Here is a 16,623-nt window from a genome sequence, read left to right on the forward strand (position 1 = left end):
TATTAAATTTGAATTAGTATAATTTTAGAAAAATAAACAAGTATTATGAAAGTACATCAAAAACTAAAAGTGTTGAGAATACCAACTTCAAGTTTTTGACTGCCAACTAGCTAGCAGGCAAAGATGTTATATTTCTCTAAATAAGAAGGAAGTAGAGAACGAAGTAGGTATCTTAAAATAAGAATAAATTAAATTTTTTGTTGGATTTTCAATATTTGTTATTCTTGTAACGATTATAATATCATAAAAACTGAATTTTTTTTATTAAAATACATAAAGAACAAAAAGTTGTGGTGCATATTTGTGTTCAATATGTTGAAAGTAGTACTTTCTTATTTTTCATTTAGTATTCTATGTCTATATTTATATATTATATAAAGTTGATCATAATTAAAGTGACGTGATACCCTCTAAGGCCACGAGTCGTATATGATAATATTATGATAATATTGAAAAACTTTTCCAAGTAATAATATTATGTGATTTGTATATTTTATGTTCTCTAATTGAAAAAATATTTCTATCAGCTTGAATATGGTGACTCCAGAGTTGTATGGAATCATATACACTATAATATTTGACAAATGATTTATTATGCTGTTACTTACAATTTTCAGAATCATCGCTGGCTTTATTTTGAATATTCTCATACGATTAGGGTTAGAAACTTTACTTACAATTTCCATAGTCATTTCTTGCTTCAATTTTTTCATGTGATACAAAATTAAAGAAAAATATAAAATTAAGTATAAATAATAAGATGAATTCTATTTAAAATATAATCTATTTTGACTTGGATCAAATATTAGAAAAAGAATAGTTCATAAATTTGATGTAATTTTTTATGATCGCGCGTAGCGCGAATAAGTTGACTAGTGAATATCATAGAATTGAATACAATGTATACAGTAGAATTGAATAGAACGGTATACACCATATTTCTTGATTTATTGTTGTTTGAATACAACTGAATTCAATATATATCAAAATTGAATACAATTCAATATTACACCTTCCGTTATTAAATACCCATCATCACTACTTTTTAGGTGAATTACCTCACTGTATTTATATATACAGTCACACAAATACATTGAATACAGAATTAAATAATTGTAATCCCTATTTTTTAGGCAGATTACCTCACTATATTAATACAGTCGCGCGAATACATGGCATATATCACAGTAGCAACAAAATTTTGTAAAATTAATTTAGTTGAGTTAAATTAGGAGTGATACACACTAATTGATCCCTGCGAATATAGTCCAATAACATGAATTTGTTGGCCAAAGCAAATTACAGAATGATACAGTAACAATGTCCTTTTCAGGCTCTGCATTTCTTTTGGAAGCTCTGTTAACAATAATGCAAAATCATCAACTAAATTCGCACTGATTGCAGATCTCATTAGGAAGCATATTATTGGACCAAAAGAAGAAATGTAAAATGCAGTTAAGACAGCACACTTTGCTTTTTCACTTTTTTTACTCTTCTAAACTTTTTTTCTTTCTTTTTTCCTTATCAAGAATGAAATTTCAAATGTCTCTAATCCAATAAACAACCCATCCACCATTCCACCTTCTATTCACAGATTCCAGCTCGAACTTGACAGTAACTCTTCAGATACCTGGACCCAACAATCTGATAATAATTACTTCAAAAATCTAGTCCCACAACATTTACCCAAAGTCTTTTCCGCGCAGCCATATGGAAAGAACACTAAAAGCAAAACCAGTAACACTCTGTTCATGATTACGTGCACATGTCTCCCTATCTTGACTGATGCACCAGATGAAGCAATCATGTACGATGCTAAGTATGTCTGCTGGACTTCAACCAATCCCACAAAGAGCTGGACTCTCAGAGAGATAGGACTGGGGAAACTTCTATAATTAACTAAGCCGTACTAGAATCTCCATTAATCTTAGATTCTGCTCGTACATATGTCATACTCCGAGGAATGGGAGAAGGAACTGCATTAATTGAGGGTGTTAACAAACCAGAATTCTCGGCCGATGTAGGCTGAGCATCACGCTTCCATTGCATACTTCTAGCACCAGGCCTGACTGGGAGCCGGGACCTGTACAAAGTGGGTATGCCTCTAGGAAAAGGAACCCGACCAAATCTAGAAACTGCAAAAGGACCAGACCTTGTAACACGAGGCCATACAGTGACAGATGCTGCTTCAGGAGTAGCAGAGCTTTTCCTCACAACCTGCAGAAAAGAACAATACTTGGTGCTTAAATGAACGGAGGTCCCTCAAAAAAAGAGATATGTAGAAACGACTACCACCCCCCACCCCCCACCCCCACCCCCACCCCAAACTTGCACAACCAAGAAGTTCAGGAACAGTTTATCTTGATACTTCAGTTGCCAAAGAGAAGAGCCTTCCCAACGATTTCTTTTAGATAAAGTAAAAAAATTTATTAACAATTGGGGGAAACCCCGTAAACAACCCGCATACAAAAGAAGAGAACCTACACCAAAATATGGTTCTCAACAAAAGAGGCCCAATCCTCTATACAAATAGGGACCTCATGAGTACACCAAAAAGAAACTAGAAACAAACAACTATTTTGCAGTTAGAAGCATAAATTGCTAAAAGAATAGGGGCTTCTTCCCATTCTTCAAAGTTCCCCAACTCATGGGGTGGGGCATCAAGTTAGTTATACAATTCACATCACATGGTGAAGAGGACACTTTAGCAAATCGTAACAGATTGCCAAAAGATTCTAGATACTGTTGGCAATGAGAGTAGGTACACCATATTCTTCTCAGTTCTCAACATAATGGGAGTGGACCCTCCTCTTCTTTTCTTTTTTTTAAATCTTAGTGAGTGGAATCTAGGTGAATCCTGACACTCCAATCACTGACTATGCTTTCCTTAAATAAAATTTAAAACCGGTCCGTGTATATGTTTCCCCTCGAAAGGTTCTTTACACTGGAAAAATTCTCCAAAACAAGTGAAGATCTAAGAAGACACTTGGCCTCCATTTGGATGCCAGTAATTTCAAAAAGGCCTTGAATCGTGGAACTGGAACGAGTCTGTTGTTAAACAGTCGATCAATCAAATACTCAATTGCAAACAAGTTGAGTCAACCATATGAATTCTCTAGAACCATTCAGGTCATTCAGGCCCAAATCATTTCAATACTTGTTTTGTAGCCTGTGGTCCACAATTCAACCTTAAAATGTAATTTGCCGGGAGTAGTATGTCCTACATCATGTACTTTAGGAAAACCTTGATTAAAAAGTACTATCTCAAATTAGAGAGTGTAGGAAATGCTTAAAGCAGCAAAGCTACTAACAAAAGTCAATTGGAATTACAGTGTTCTTATGTTGAATTGAACTTAGAAATAGATCAAACAACAAACTGAAAAAGAATGGATAACAGATTGAATCACAAGATTTACCATTCCAAATAACCAGAGTATTGTTTCCAGAATAAAGGAATGCAACTCTTAACTCGCTACGGGGTCAGTGCATCATCATAACTGCGGTTCATGCATTTGCACACCCGCTATCTTTGTACGTACACATTCTTAATGCTATACTGTAGCTCTCCAACCCCCCAACCCCACCCCCACCCCAAAAAAAAAAAAAAAACAGGAAAGCAATACAATGATCCAAAATTAGATACGTGATACACTTATGAAACTAAGCCTCTATGTGCCTTTCCTAGAGTTACCACTTCTGTCTTTCCCTAGTAAGTAATCATCATAACACAGAAGGTTGCAGTAAGAATCGCACATAAAATTTAAGAAGTGTTTTGTTTTATTGCAGTGTTTTTTCGTGTTAGCAACTTATTATTACGAGAATTAATGCTCCCTAAAACCCAACACATTTTTACTTGAATTCCAAACCAAAATATTAACAAGAAATTAAGAAGTCTCCACAAAAGTGACCAAGCAAGACCTCCAAACCACTTTCACACACTTTGTATACATCCCAACTAAAATAAAGCTGAAAGGTTATGCACCCAAGGGTATGGACTAGTGGTCAATGAATGAGTGCAAGCCTTGCAGACTAGTATGGTTAAAATTCTAGCAGAGACAAAATATACTAGGAGATTTCTTCCCAACTGTCTAAGCCTTGGTTGGTACATGTCCCGCTGGGAAGTAGCACGTACCTTGTGGAATAGGTCAAGCTGCCGTGCAAGCTTGACCGAACACCACCGTTATCAAAAAATAATTTTTAAAAAAATAAAGATGAATAGTTATAAGTATGCACAACTCGTAATCTTCCTGTCATTCACTAAGCATCGTTTATTTTTTATTTCTTTATTAGTACTAAGCATTGTTGATTTATACTGCAGACATACTTCTTGGCGGTGCTTGCATCCCACGCATATTGCTGAAAAGTGCCTGCAGCGGCTACTGAATGTATTTGCATATATCCATACTCCCTTTGTTTTAGTAGCTAATTTTTAGGTGATGGTCAGATGTCTGTTTGTCTTTTTAATACATTGGTATTCGAACCAGCTTATGCACACCTCGTTTATTCCACAATTACCTGCTAAACATCCCAGCAGCACACAACATAAGTCGGAGGCACCCAAGACTTAGGCAGATGGGAAGAAAACCTAATGTGTTTGTCTCTGTTGGGATTTGATCCCTGTTCTCCCATGGTTCTGGACCGCTACATCACACCCTCGGATGCCAGATGTGTGATGTTTCTTATATTGTGATAAAATTCATGACAAATTTCCTTGTTGAAGGTGATAATTTTGGAAAAGTGAGCTTTTACTCATCTTTGAGAAACTCAAACGCTATATAGCATTAACATCCTGCAGCTCCTGCAGAAGGCTTCGGAGTGCACCATCATATCTGTTGACTTTCAGCACTCAACAGTAAACTGAAACTGCACGGAACAGATCAACCTCTTTTATCTTATTAGTTTAAGCTGTATGGAAGAGTGGTTACCATTTTTATACAATCCACTTTTCAACCCAACCAAATTAGAATGCTAGTCATCAGTATGAAAACCAGTTAACTTGTAGCTGAAGAAATAACTGAGACTTGAAGGGAGTGTTAAAGGTCCAAAAATAAAAACTATAAAGTGGAAAAAAGAGGGAACTGTTCCACATCACACTGCAGTCAAGACAAAATCAATGCACCAACTTATGACAATTAATATCATCAGTTTTTGGAAACATACCTTCAGAATGCGGGACATGAACGATGTTCCATCAAGAGATAAAGCATTCTCTGCGGATTCTTTTCTCATGAACTCTACGTAAGCTGACCTGTTTATGTTATATGTTTAGACTTTAGCACTCAATAATTTCAGATAAAAGTCTGATAAAAATGATGAAAACAATAACTGACCCTTTGGGTTGCCCAGTTGCTGCATCAGTCAGGATGACCACTTTAAGCACTTCCCCAAATTTATTGAAGTGCCGAGAAAGACTATCCTTTGTAGCAGCAAAATGAACCTAAAACAAAGGAGACAAAATAAATACTTTTCAGCAATTAAGCAAGGATATATCTAGTGAATAAGCACCCACAGTTAATTGACAGAAACTTACATTGTTGACAAAGATGGTCCGTGAATCAGCATCTTCTGTAGGTGGACCAGTAGAATACAAACCTGACATACCAGAAAATGACCTACACATAAGATAAAGAAACAAAGATGGCACTAGGGCATTGCAGAAAGGGAGTACTAAACATATATTAACGCAGTAATAGAGCAATTGATAGTACTTCACCTCACACATAAGTTAGAGTATTACACGGCACGCACAACACATAATGAAAGCAATAAACTCTAAACCCAATCCTAATATTAGATTGACAATGCCCTAATTAATCTTATTCTTTATCTAAAAATAATTTCAGTATGCTTTTGCCATGCCTAGAAAGTAGAAACACACAGAAGTAGAGATGATCAAACTCACCCTGATAAATAGAAGCCATCTTTTGAGATTCCTTCTGTGTGTCCGCATATGGTTTCACCTAGCAAAGAGCATATTGTTTAAGTATTTTCTAAAGACTACAAAGATTCAACCATAATGATTCATAACAGATTATAGATGTTTACATTTCCATTAGTAACTGCAATAGGATTAGTGCTTTCTTTTGTCAACAGCATGTCAGGTTCGCTGGCCAAGCCTTCGCTGCTCTGTGTAGATCTCTGATTCTCTATCTCCAATGCTTGTCTTGCCTCCTGATACTGAGGTGATTTCCAGGTATTCACATTTAATGGAACATTCATTGGCTGGTGAGGAGCACCAGGAGCAAATGTTGGTCGATCTTGGTCCTTCTGTGACTTGTGCAAAATATCATTGGCATTGTCAGTAACACCATACTCGACTACAAGTGGAGTCTCGCCTATGTTTTTAAAACGTGCACCAGTTCTCGAGGCATTTATAGCCCCTTTATTCACAATGCTGATACCATGATCAGCTTCTTCATCTAATGCTGAATCATAAAGCACTGCAGTATCATCGTTCAACGTAGACTTCCCAATATGCTTTCCTCTATAATTACTTCTGTGAAGGTAAGTTGAGGCATCAGCAAAAGATTGATCTTGTACATCTTCGGCAACAGCTTGATTAGATTCTTCCAATCTGCTTGAAGGATCGAGAGCGCCAGTAGCACGACCCAGCCTGTCAAACACATTAGCCGACGATCTAACTTTTGCCACATCTTTTGCAGCTTCTGCAACGGCTCTTATAGCGGTGGCCATGGCATTTGGTGCTCTTGCAACCGAACGTATCCTCTGTGGGCGTTCTTGAAGGGATGAGTCCTCCACAGATGTAGAGACCACAGAGCGAAGACGCTTTAGTGAAGGTGAGGATTCTAGATTGGAATTGGATGGCCTAGAAGTAGCCACGGCATCTCTTACTGCAAATTGCAGCAGCCTTCGAGTAGCAGCAATTGCTGGTTGACGAATGCCTTCCCTCTATCAAAAGCAAATAATTTAATCAAAGAGATTACCTGAAGTAGCGATTTGAAAATAAAAATTCGAGAGGACTACTCAAAGCAAGTTCAACCCATCAACAATCCAATCCAAAATTATCATATGATTGGAAATCTTGGTTCTCCCAACTAGCACCACCCAACCGCAAAACAAAAGGATACAACAATTGCTAAGAAGGAGCGAAGATGGACTTGTACGGAATAAATTCTAGAGCACGGTTGGTGGAATAGTTTCATTGAGATACAAAACTAGATCAAACATCATTTTCTCTTGCTCTTTTAAAGTAGATTAGAAAAAACTCTAGTACTGAACTTGATTCAGTTTTTATGCAATTCATCTTGCAATCAGCTTACTCAATCCTTATTCAATAAAGTTATCCACATTCTCTTATACAAAAAAATAAAAAATAAAAAAGCGTAACCATGATTTATATTGTATTATATGATAGGGAGTCTGTCTATGTACAGCAATAACAGCAAAATAATATAAAAATTACTAAAAAGTAATGTTAGCACTAAAAATACAATAACATTAGAAAGACTATAATTAATAGCAACAAGCAAAAAGTAGCAGCCCAGTACACTAAGCTCCCACTATGCGCGGTCTGGAGAAGGGTTGGACCACAAGGGTCTATTGTACGCAACCTTACACTGCATTTCTGCAAGAGGTTGTTTCCACGGTTCGAACCCGTGACCTCCTGATCATATGGAGGCAACTTTACCAGTTACGCCAAGGCTCCCTCTCAACAAGTAAAAAGTAGCAATACACTAAAAGTCAACAACATTCTAGAAATTTTGAAAAGATAGTAGCGCCGGGACACAACCAGAGCAAATCACAGGTAGTAATTCATTTATAACTTTGTTCAAATTGGCATGGAGAAAAGCATAGGATAAATGATACTAGAAACAAGAAAACCTAATTAAAGAAGAAAAAGGACCCCACACACCCACAGAGGAAGGGAGATCACGATCCTGTCAATATGGCAATATAATACATACCATAATACGGAAAAAAACTAGAAATCAAATCTGCAAACAAACCTTTATATGGTCCCAATTAACAGAACTACTAAATAAAAAGTACCCAGGCCACAAGCTTATTATTGTTTGTAATCCACCCACAAGTAAAGGTACTCTCAACAACAACAAAAGCATTAAACATTCATCACTTGTAAATAACTTGACTCTCAGTTAAAACAAATGTATAGATGTGGCGGAAAGTGATTTTTACTTTTTATCTTTTTTTAGCAGAGGAGGAACGTGATTTTTTAAATTATGGTGGTGTCCAGGCAAACTCTCGCACATCTCAATTATTCTCTCGGGTACTTGTTACCTCCTACCAGCGCTATACCCGATAACTCTGCCCACCAAGACTTAGACAGGTAATCACCTTGTGTGTGTTTCTTACTCTACTGGGATTTGAATCCTGGTCTCCAAAGTTTGCAACCACTTCATTGACCTCTAGGCTCCTCTTGGGTGCTTGGAGAAAAGTGGTTTAGCAAATGGCATTATCAACGGGGTCCAGGCAAGACACTGCTAAAAACATATCTCATTTCAAAACATTTGAAATCAACAATCTTGAACTTTCTTTTCTGAGGTGATAAATGGGTGGAAGATGTTATGGGCTTAACTGCTTTCAAGAATAAACTCGCATTAAATGGTATGTGATTCAAATTATTTTGCACGTCAAACTTAATATACCCACCACTTATACTCAACTTCAATTGAATCAAAAGATATTTTCATCACCCACATCGTCGCCTCCAGTTACAATCGAAAGACAAAAGGGAGTGGAGAAACAGTCCAAAAAAGGACAGAAAAAGTAATTTCTCCATGGAACCCAAGACCGAATAACGTGATAACTAAAGGACACTAGCAAAGCCTGTTCAATAAACCAACCACTCCATAAAACACATGAAAGGGTGAGTCTTAACTGCATTTTCGGTTCTTCCATAAAGTAAAAAGCAGCTTGTTACTTTGCATCACTTAATACAATAGGAATGGAACCCCCAGCATCTATTCAAGTGAATACTCCTTCACCTCCCTCACCCCCACCCCAAACAATGAGAAAAGAAGAGAGCATTATCGAGCCCGAAAGAGAAAAAGTGGCGAACATCACCATGTAGATATGTGCACTATGACATATGTGCGAAAACAGCTCTATGTTTAATTATGCCCAGACTGACAAGTAAAACGTCTAACAATAGTAGTTCACTGTAAGAGATAAACACAGGCATTAACTAAAGGACACAGTTAGATTAGACATGCACATTTGGGACGGAAAAGTTGATCAAAAAGTCAAAGTTCGGCACAGTGCTTGAAAACACGACAAATTTCAAACTATTCAATTAAGAACTCCTTCATGGTAATATCACAATTCAGTAGCACTCTCTCAATTCTCAAAACAAAGCAGTGCACAGAAATTCTAGAAACCTTTTTCGGCCTTTCTTCAGGTCGGTTTCTTTTTCTCTGAAGTTCTGGCTGGGGGGAGAGGGATCGCTTTGAATGACCAACTTTTTGATGAGCTTCCTCCTCCATAGGAGTGCTGTCTGCTAAAGAACTATGTAGAGTAGGGTGTTCAACAGCAACCAGTCCTTTCCACTCCCTTCGGCGGCTTCTAGATTTGTTTGATTTCACTTTATCAGCATCAGAGTCCAGGTGGTGCAAATCATTCTTTGCAGCCGGCTCTGCACTAATAGGTTTGTTTTTTGTTCCTCCTCCTGTATCAGGATCCTTTTGCTGCACATAAAGACCTATATTTGATCCCAGGTGATCCCACAGCCTACACAACATTAACAAGAATCAGAATGGTAAAATAATACTTAGAACGGAACAAATACTGTAACTGCAATATGGCTATTATATTACCAAGCAACAAATGAGTCACTGTCTTCTCCAAGAAAAACATTCAATTCATTTCTTGCTTCTTCTTTCTGCCTTCCATTTTTTAACAAGACTATAACATATTCCTGCAGGTGCATAGAAGAAAATTAGCATGATAAATTTTAAGGAGAAATATGACCCATAAGGAACACCACATCAACAAAATATGTGTGGTAGCTAGACTCAAAGTCTAATGTCATACAAGAATCTGATACAACTAAAATGAGGCTCCAAAAGATGCACGGATCAATATAATAAATCAAAGAGTAAGGATGATCAAACATCATGCGCAAAAGAAAAATACATGGATCTAAACGAGCAAACCATGTGATCCTCCACCTGCATTGCTATGAAATATATCAATATTTGTTGCCGCTAAATTCAGAATAACAACAAAATTTGAATAACATAGTACATGAGAAATCGATATGTAAAATACAGTCCAATAACAATTCTTGTGCAAGTTGACATTGCATCAATACTGTACTTTAATACAAAGAACACTTAAAGTTCCAAGCCAGAATATAGCAGAGTGGTCTGGTTCCAAGAAAAGAACTAAAAGCTCCTTTTATATAGAAACTGGCAATGGGTGTTCACTACATGACACCAACCATCTTGCAAGGACCTCATAGATAAAGCAGGCGTTAGTATGAGAGAACATAAAATTTGATACAAGCCCCCAGGGAACATCTGGTAAAATTGGAACTTTTGCATAGAAGTCAGTAAGTAAGGTTTGTCTATAACAGGAAAAAATAAACAGTTAATATATTTTTTTTTTAAACAGTCAGTATCTTCTGTAAACTGCTATTTAAACCATAAATCAGAATAAGGAAGTTACAAAATCAAATCTATGTGAGCAGTTCAATACTTCACGCAATCCAATTAGTTAATGGCAGCAACGGCAACATAAGAAACTTGCACCAACTCAATAAAAAGTAAATGCTGGTGAAACAAATGCTGAAATTAATCCAGAACTCAGTACAAAATTACACTTTTAATACTCTTCACTAAAATAACAACAACTTCACGCCCAAAATTTTCAACATTTTTAAGCACAATGTGTCGTAATCCAATATTATTTGTTCTAAGCCCTAAAAATAAACCATACCACGAGAGTATCATCGGTGTAGTCACCCATGAACTCCTTGAGTTTATCCTTAACTCGTTCCCGAAGCTTCGCGAATCCTTCGGCAGTGAAATTATTAACCCTAAACGTCCGATCATCTTCTCCATCTCCACTACCCATTATTTCACCAAATCCCTAAATAATTCGAGAGGAATTCCTAGATTATTTATAAATAATGAAGAGATTAAATAATAGGAAAATGCTATCTGCTGATTGGATGGGGTTTTCCGGGAAATCTAATTCAGTTCATGGCAGAGGAAAGGAAAAAAGAAAAACGAGAAAACCCAAAACCTTTGGGGAAAGAGCTCGTGGGTAGTGTTAAAAAAAACTTCTAACCCTATGTATGATGAGACAAAGTGACCTATGTTATTTTTCTATTAACCCTTGATGTTCTTATAAATGGTATTTTAGCCGCTAAATTATGGTATTAAAATATTTTTAGGGGTTTTGACACACTTACTCATAAAAACAAAACTATTTACCCTTATCTACCAATTTATTTTTCTATCCACTAGTCTTAGTGTACACGCGTTGCGCATGTTATTCGTGTTAATAAAAACAAAATTTTTAAAATAACAAATAATATTTATTGGTTAGAAAAAGTAAACAATAAAACTGACCGTCTATTTGCGTAAATTCCCTATTTTTTAAATCAAAACTATATTTTACACGCACTTTTTTTTTACGTGTCTTAGCTAAAACAATTGAATTATATTTATTGCGTCCTAATTGAACTGTATTTTTTTAACGTCCTAACCGTTAACTATAATTGAACTATCGTTAACAATTTAATTAAGAAATTGACCTATGTAAGTACAAATTTTTTTGATTTTGTATTCCTAAATATTAGAAGTTCCTACATAATTTAAATAAGGAAAGAAAATTTTAGTTGATTTCAAAGTACTAAAAATTACAAATATTATTTAATTGCTGTTATAAAACAATAAAAGTAGAATAACAATATTGCAGAGAAAAAGAGAGAGAAGATTCTTATTGATTTTGGGATGAATTACAATAGAATAGAACCCTCTATTTATAGGGAAAGAGTGACTTAGCCACCAAGTAATAAACCCTAGAATCTCTCTAAATATAGACATTCACCATAAATACAATTCTATTTATAACACTCCCCCTTGAATGTCTATTCAACAGATAATGTGCCTCGTTAAAACCTTAACTAAATAAAACCCAGTGGGAAAAAAATTCTAGAGAAGGAAAAAGAGTACACATATCTAACAATACGCCTTTTGGTTGCCTCGTTAAAAACCTTGCAAGAAAAACCCAGTGGGACAAAACCTTGTGAGGGAAAAAGAGTACAACGCGTATTAACTCCCCCTGATGAGAGCATCAATTCACATCTTTAAGCATTTGCATTCCAATCTTGTGCACTAGCTTCTTGAAGGTTGACATCCGCAAAGATTTGGTGAATAAATCCGCCATATTAACTCCAATGAATATGTTGCACCTTGAAAATACTCGCTATCACATTATCATGCTTATAGTTATAGCAAGATATCTTTGTGCACAAATTGCACTTAGGATATGGTACTTCAGGACCAAAAATTGTATATGCTTTAAGCGATTTAAATCCTTCGAGGATTGTCATATAAGTTAAGTCATATAAGTCATATAATAGACTTTAGATGCATATCAAGTTTTCATGTCATGCTAGACAAATAAGATACCGAAAACTGATTGCACATATCATTGACTCTTTCAAGTGTTTGAACTACATGTTCAAAACTATATGTCTTTCATATGAAACCAATTCTATTCGAATTGTCTCTTCAGATTTAAGATCCTCATATATATATTTAGCGCTATCATTGATGTTGCCGACAAAGATTTTATATCAGTTTTAACATTTTTTCATAAAGACATAACATAGAGATCTCTTCATTCATATTTTCAGGTACCTGAATCTCTCTTGAGATTTTATGAAGTGTTATGTCATGTGATCTTCTAGATCACTTGCCTCCTTTTGTTATGATCATTTAGATCATTTGCTCATCTTCTTTATCAAGAAGTTTATTTGAAACCGATTTGTCTATACGCTTCAAGCGTACCATAGATTTTGTCCTTCTAGGACTTAATAGGAGCATTTGCAATGAGAATATAGTTACTTTCTTTGGGCCAACAAATGCGTCTGGCATGTTTTGCAATATATTGCAAATGAATTATCCTTTTATGAACTTCAAGTTCATATTATCTTATTCAAGGATCTAAATGTACAAATGATAATTTATTCCACGTAACTTTTTCTCAACTATTTATCATGTCTCCCCCTCATGTTAGAAAAACTAACTTGTTTCCTCAACTTTGAGAACCCATCTTTGTGCGTTATGTTGTTAATCAAAATATACACCGCACATCAATCATAATGAGATGGAATTATTTGGTTCCTGACCCTGAACCACTTGTGAGGGGAGAAAATAATATACTTTCGTATATAACGTATATCAAACTGATATAGATAACTTTGTTCTCATAAGCAATTGTTTAGCTATTAAGTAGAGGCACTTAATAAATCATTTTGCTAAACCAACTGTGATGTAAGCCAACATATCAAGATAAACTGTCTTGAATGGAAAATATGGAAATTATGCTCGAAATTAAATTATTGAGCAAGTTACCTCGCAAAATACCATGTTGCGGGTTATTAATAATCGCACATGTAACCATCTCATAGATGCATCTTATGTGGTATACATGGCAGGTGAATGGGCCCATATTCACCTTTGATATTTCCAGCATTCATGGGATTCATTCCCACTTTTAGTTGGTCTATTAATTAATGAGAACAAGCAATGTAAGAGAATTCGTAAAGAACTTTCTAGTTCTTTAATATTTACCCATGTGAATTCTCTATTATTTTTGCACATCATACTTAAATGGATATGGGTAAACCAATTATGCCAACTGAATAAATTATCAATATTGATAAACTTTAGATTTACACCATGACGTGTGCAATTATCAATAAACTCCAAGTTTATTATGATATGGGTTTTTATATCAATAAACTTCTCTTTATTGTGGCATTCTTTTGTTTGTGTAGTACAAACTGGAGAATAAAGCGGGTAGCTTTTCACATACATATTACCCCGCTACAAGTTATAGTAATAGAAGATATTAAATCTTTCCTTTATTTATAGTCTCAATATAATCAACCGCTTTCGCGTATACTTTGGAAACTGAATAAGTTTCTTTGAGACTTACTACAACACAATACCTTATTGGTAATTAATTGTGTTTCTCCAAAATAGTATAATTGGCTCTTGCAGAGTTCTCAATTAATTTTGTAGTACCACATATTCATCAACACCCATATGGTGAATATCTCTTTTAAAGAGAAAGTTATACCATTATGGTTATGGTCAAAATTATATGCAAGATCTGTTTCTTGCATTATCGTTGTCTTTTAACAATCACAATGCCAAAATATTTTGGCGTACAATAGGTACGTGACCAATGACCATTCATGCCATAATAATGACATTATTTTCTTATATCATCTCAAACCTCCCTCTAGAGGTGAGTGTGGTATATTCACTACCACTAGCACGTTCATATTCTTCCAAAAATGAATATGTATTCATAAATAAGATGTTATCACATTCACATCATGAATGGACCATAAGCATCTGTATGTGCTTTACGAAATCTTATGTCAAATCGATGACAAACATCAACTTCACAGAGTGAAGGCTTATTTTGAGAATCCTTATTATTCTCATTATCACAATGATGACGATTATAATTTCGTCTATTGCCATGTCCACATCCATTGATACCTTCACGGTAATAATTTTGTCTTCTTTCAGACTTATCACATATTGCTATCACATTCTCTTAAGGGAATGAGAATGGAGCAAATTCAATGGGACATGTTTTCATTTCTTTTGCTCACGATCATACATGACTTTGATCATGGCAAGACATAGAAATTTTACCACTTCAGGTGGTTATAATTTCTTACAAACTCCATTAGAGTTATAATCAAACTTTGTTGTCTTTGCTTGTATATAAAATCAAATTATAGAATTTCAAGAATTTAAAAGAGAAAAATAAAGTAAAATACTTACCTTAAATCCAGAATTTAATCATGAAGGAAGTTCATGGAATAATTGACCATCATTATGCTCAATCCCAAAGCTTCTACTCAATTGGTTAGAGTCTCGTGCTGATAACGTGTTATAAAACAATAAAAGTAGAAGAACAATATTGCAGAAAAAAAGAGAGAGAAGATTCTTATTGATTTTGGGATGAATTACAATAGAATAGAACCCTCTATTTATAGGGAAAGAGTGACTTAGCCACCAAGTAATAAACCCTAGAATCTCTCTAAATATAGACATTCACCATAAATACAATTCTATTTATAACAATTGCGATTTTGTCTAGTGTGAAACCTATTTTTAAGGCCATTTCAAAGTCCTAGTCTTAGTGTACGTGCTTTGCGCATGTACCCATAGCAATATATACAACTTTACAAAATTACATTATTACTTTGTAATAATGTTAAGTTATATAACTAAAAGTAAAGGAAAAAGTGTAAGCTCCAAAAAAATTGATAAGTGATTATATAAAGTTTAAAATTTACTGTTGTTGATTTACTATTTATAACATATAACTTGATACTTTATAGATAATCACAAAAGAAAAGGAAGAGAAGTAGAGAAGCATACCTAAAATACATTAGCCTAAAATTTGAAATATGCTATTCGATAAGAAAGGAAAACTGAATATTACATACAAATCTTAACCAACATAATTTTTTTTCTTAAAGAAATTGAATTGGATGGTTAACAAGGGGAAAAAAGGCTTAAATGGAAAATAGTTCTTCAAAGCAATATAAAAGCATCAAAAACAAAAATAACAACAAACTAAAACAAGAAAAGACTACCAAAGCTTATAATTTTATTCTAAAGAATGATGAATTCACCTGCTAAGGAGCAATTCATAACTCGTCAAGCAAAGTGCCAGAGATCAACATGTTTTCTTATATTATTTAGTTAAACAATTAGAAGGAATTATAATTAAGATTATATAATATAAATAAGGAACAAATTTATGTAAGTAAAATCGTGTAATATATATAGTTCAAATACAAAGAAAAATTTATTAAAAATAAAGACTCCCAAATTGAAAAGGAGTTCAAGTGCTCGTTCACCTAATCTGAAATCCAATATCCTAATATATTTTTAAAAAAATAATATGTAAAAATTCTTTAGTTAAAAAAACCCTCCTAAACCTAATATAAAATGGTCGACACATAATGTGAATTGAAAAGTGTAGGAATTTTAGAATGGTAAGGAATTGAAAAGTCAAATCCTAAATATTAGGAAAATAATTAAATGACTATTTTCAAATATAGGATAAATTACTAAATGACTATTTTGTCCAATGTGAACTCTATTTTAAAAGGGTAAAAAGGACGAACGACATTTCGCTAAAGGCTTCCGTGCTTTCAATATAGTAATAGATAATAGATAAACTAATTACATTCCTACCCATAGTAGTTTTTGTGGGGAATTTTTTTTATTCTCCATTTTTTTTTATTTCTATGCTTCTTCTTTTTCTTTTTTCCTTTTTTTTCTCTTCTCCTTTCCTTTTTTCTCGGTTTCTTCTTATTTTTTTCTTTTTTCCTTTTCTAATTTCATTTAACTTCTTTTTTTATATTCTTTT

General features: G+C 34.5%; 1 protein-coding gene across 1 annotated transcript; it reads right to left on the reverse strand.

Moving 5' to 3' along the window:
- Positions 1 to 1,180: 1,180 nt before the first annotated feature.
- LOC109241047 lies at positions 1,181 to 11,303 on the reverse strand. The gene is made up of 9 exons (XM_019407758.1): positions 10,918 to 11,303; positions 9,795 to 9,895; positions 9,360 to 9,708; positions 6,046 to 6,909; positions 5,903 to 5,960; positions 5,531 to 5,592; positions 5,331 to 5,437; positions 5,161 to 5,248; positions 1,181 to 2,217 (listed from the first exon to the last, which is right to left on the reverse strand). The coding sequence occupies exons 1-9, from the start codon at positions 11,053 to 11,055 to the stop codon at positions 1,900 to 1,902; spliced, it is 2,085 nt and encodes a 694-aa protein (XP_019263303.1). The 5' UTR covers positions 11,056 to 11,303; the 3' UTR covers positions 1,181 to 1,899.
- Between the last annotated feature and the right edge of the window lie 5,320 nt (positions 11,304 to 16,623).

This window comes from Nicotiana attenuata, unplaced genomic scaffold (genome assembly GCF_001879085.1).
Source record: "Nicotiana attenuata strain UT unplaced genomic scaffold, NIATTr2, whole genome shotgun sequence".
Taxonomy (NCBI): Eukaryota; Viridiplantae; Streptophyta; class Magnoliopsida; order Solanales; family Solanaceae; genus Nicotiana; species Nicotiana attenuata.